At 32.7% G+C, this 4,088-nt stretch overlaps 1 protein-coding gene across 1 annotated transcript; it reads right to left on the reverse strand.

Moving 5' to 3' along the window:
• Window positions 1-1,915: 1,915 nt before the first annotated feature.
• On the reverse strand, window positions 1,916-3,050 carry LOC120089842 (ethylene-responsive transcription factor 3). Its single transcript, XM_039047255.1, has one exon. The coding sequence runs from the start codon at window positions 2,823-2,825 to the stop codon at window positions 2,154-2,156; it is 672 nt and encodes a 223-aa protein (XP_038903183.1). The 5' UTR covers window positions 2,826-3,050; the 3' UTR covers window positions 1,916-2,153.
• Between the last annotated feature and the right edge of the window lie 1,038 nt (window positions 3,051-4,088).

Below are 4,088 nucleotides of genomic sequence, written 5' to 3' on the forward strand. Positions count from 1 at the left end.
TAATTAGTAAAAAAATCGAGGTGAAAATTGTAAATCTTGAAATTTATGGACCAAATTAAAATAAATTTAAATCCTAAGAGTAAAGTTATCACATTTTGAAACTTAGAACTAAATTGAAACCAAATTGAAAACTTAAAAATTAGAGGCCTTGTTCGATACCCATTTTGTTTTTGGTTTTTGAAAANTAATTTTTAAAGTTCACTTCATAATTATTTTAAATCAATTAATAGACACTAAAGCTAAAGACTACAAGTAATTAGTAAAAAAATCGAGGTGAAAATTGTAAATCTTGAAATTTATGGACCAAATTAAAATAAATTTAAATCCTAAGAGTAAAGTTATCACATTTTGAAACTTAGAACTAAATTGAAACCAAATTGAAAACTTAAAAATTAGAGGCCTTGTTCGATACCCATTTTGTTTTTGGTTTTTGAAAATCTAGCCTATTTACTCTCAATTTTTCACAATAGAGTTTACATAACCAAAAACAAACTTATAAAAACTTGACTTTGGTTCTTAAAATAATATTAAAAAATAATTGATAAAGCAAGAAATTCAAAGGTGAAAATGTCCTTATATATGCTTATTTTTCAAAAATTAAAAATAAAAAATCAAATGATTATCAAATGAAGCCTAAAATTATAACATTTTAAAACCTTAAAATCAAATAAAAAATAGACTCGAAATTTAGAGATCAAAGAAAGTTTTTTTTGTTTGAATCCTATTTTAGTCCATGAACTTTGAATCTTGTTCTCTTTCGGTCCTTAAACTTCCAAAAACATTTGTTTTAGTCCCACTATTAAAATTATGTTAACTCTTCAATAGAAATTTGAGAGAGTTTGTATTTTTGAATGAGTAGACTTTAGATATATTAAGCAAGATGAAGGTGAAGTAAAATGTCAACAACGAAAAAATATTGAACGACCAGAATTTGAAGAAAAATTTTCATAGATAGAAAAAATGTCAAACTATTTATAAAAATAGCAAAAAAAAAAAAAAATAGACATTGATAAATTTCTATCAACTAAACTATTCTATATAAATAATTTCCTTTATTTTTATATTTTTGAAAATCTCCCAAATTTTAAACTAAAAAATGTGTTTTAAATTCTCCCAATTTTTTACCTTATTCAAAATTGAAACTCTAGATTTTTTTTAAACGTAGCTAACTTATTTAATCATTTTGATAAAAAGTTAATAAAGTGGTAATAAAATAGAAATTAAAATACACATTTTTTAAAAGTCCACGATGAAATTTAGAGATTAAAAGGAATATTTTTAAAAGTTTACAAAACAAAATAACATTAAAATTATTTTTCCTAAAAAAATATTGAGGCGATTGAATGGACCAAAAAAAAAAAAAAAAAGAAAGAAAAAGGGAAGTGGTAGAGTGGGTCGTAATAGTGAGGGTGGGGAACGGAAGAACCGCATCAACACCACACGCTTCGCAAACGCAAATTCCCAAGTGGCCCCTATTTTAAATTTCCCCATCCTATTCTTATTCCGAATTAGGGATAACCTACTCCCACTTCCAAACACTTCTTAATTCGGTTGCCTAACCTAACACACCATTTTTTTTACCCAAAAACAAATTCTATTTCTCTATTTTACCATCCTTTTGCTTTTTATTTTACTGCCATTTCCCCTTCATTTTCCATCTCAAAATACATTAAATAAATAGTATTTACCAATAATTATTATTATATTAAAATTTTAAAAATTAATTGTCTTGAATCAGATTCCATCCAACACCACCACCAAATATGAACAGCCCATAAACAGCTTATGTTATTATTATTATTATTTTGTTTAAAATTTGCTATATCATAATATTTTCTAAATATATAAATCTTAGATTGGGAAATTTACTAATTTCATTACAAATTTAAACATAGCAGTAAAAGGAGGAAAAAAATAAAAAGAAGAATATATAGTTCTGTGGATAAATCATTGCTTTTGATTTTTCATAATCTTGTCGGGTAATTTCTCTTTTTCCTATGCCTGCCGTGCCAGCACAGTGAAGTAAATTAAGAAAAAAAAAGGAAAAAAAGTGGAGATTAATAATAATAATAATAATAATAATAATAACAACAATAAAATATTGAATTATTGCATCATCATCATCTTCGCCACCAGTGGGCGGCCGCCGGTGGTCAGAGGCACAAAGCGGTACATCGAAGATCATCGGCGCTAAAATCAAGAAGATCGGAAGGTGGAATGTTGAGATCGAAAGGCAGAGGAGGTCTCCGAGGAACGACGGCGGAGGAAGCGATGTCGTCGCCGTCGTCAACGACGGAAGAGGAAGAATCGCAATCGCTATGGCAATCCTCAGGTAGAACCGGCGGAGTGCGTGGGTAACGACGGGAAGGAGAAGTTGTAGTAACGGCGGTGGTAACGGTGGAGGGAGGGCGAGGGCCGCTGAAGGATTCAACGGTGGAGCTCAAACTACTAGAAGTAGGTCTAATCTGAAATCGGGGATCGGGGAAAGGATCTGGAGCAGCGTTGACGGGATGATGATGAGGAGGAGGAGGAAAAGGAGGGTAATCGAAGAACGAGGTGGGATTAGGGAGAGGGAAATTGGTTTTAGCTTTAGGGCCGCGGAGGGTTATGGCGGCGTTGTCGTAAGCACGGGCGGCGTCTTCGGCGGAATCGAAAGTGCCTAACCAAACTCTTGTTTTCTTCCAAGGATCTCTGATCTCCGCCGCGAATCTTCCCCATGGCCTTTTACGAACTCCTCTGTATCTCCGTTCCGATCCGGTGGTAGGTGGTTCACGCGGCGCCGGAACCGCCACATCCGCCGCCGCCGCCCCTCTCCCTCTCCTCATAACTAGAACGATTTTAGCGTCAAAATTGAAAGAAATTGATGCACAAGGGTAATTGGAGACAGATTTTTGGTAGTGGGATTTGCAGAAATCGCAGATTCAAATTCAATTTTTGATTTGGAAGAGAGAGAGAAAGAGAGAGAGAGAGAAAAGGTCAGGTCCGTGAAGAGGAAAAACTGGATGCCACCATCTCCACCTTCTCAGCTTCTTCACCAAAATTAAATTATTATTATTATTATTTTTAAATTCTAAGATTTGTATTTTTCTCTGGCTGTAGTATTCCTATTTTTATTTTTATTTTTTTTTAATTTTTTAATTTTTGCTTTCTCGATTTCTCTACCTTGGCCTGTCCCCACAAACCGACTGGCCCCTCCATTGCTTTTTTTTTTCCTCTTTTCTTCATAGACCAATATTTTATTTTATTTTTTAAAATTAATTTTGAAGAAAAAGATAATAATGATAATAATTTAATTAATTAATAAATTCGTGTAGTGCTAGTTCAAACTTGAAAATTATCTTGATTGGAATTACGAATTTGTCCCTCGGTGTTTAAAGTGAGATTACGAATATGCCCTCCCACATGGTTACCACCACTCTGACACTCTCTCCTTCCCCTATGCTTGTCCGTCCAATTTCAAAATTGATTTGGGACTCTCACTATTTCTCTGCCTCTCTGGTTGTTCAAATTAATTATTAAATCTCCATCAATGATTATTTAGGTCCCTAGGTAGAAATTTGTTTTGTTTTGTTTTTTTAATTTTTATTTTATTTTTAATTTTAAAAATTAGGACTCTTATGGCCAAATTCATCGTGCTATGTAGACCCATAAGATAAATTTATTGGAGCTTAGAGGAACCTATAAGAGAGCTTAAGACAATCTATGGGAATCTAAGAGAGCTTAGAGAAAGCTTGGTAAAACCCATGAGATAAACTTAATTTACCTTAAAGGAGCCTAAGAGAGCTCAAATGGACCTATGGAAAAGTCTAAGAGAGCATAGAGAGAGCTTGGCGAGACTCATGAGGTAAGCTTAGTGGAGCCTAAAAAGATACGCGAGTACCCATTGCGGAAGCAATCGTGTCCTAATTCTAATTTTACATAACATACAAAAAATATAAAAGATGGAAACAAGATATACATAATCTAACAAGCATACATTTGTAAAGAAATTAAAAAAAAACAAGAGAACATGATCACATACCCTTGAAGGCTAGTCTATTGACAATTCATATTTGATTCTCGAACATAACAAACACTTTGATCATGGA

This window comes from Benincasa hispida, chromosome 11 (assembly GCF_009727055.1).
Source record: "Benincasa hispida cultivar B227 chromosome 11, ASM972705v1, whole genome shotgun sequence".
Taxonomy (NCBI): Eukaryota; Viridiplantae; Streptophyta; class Magnoliopsida; order Cucurbitales; family Cucurbitaceae; genus Benincasa; species Benincasa hispida.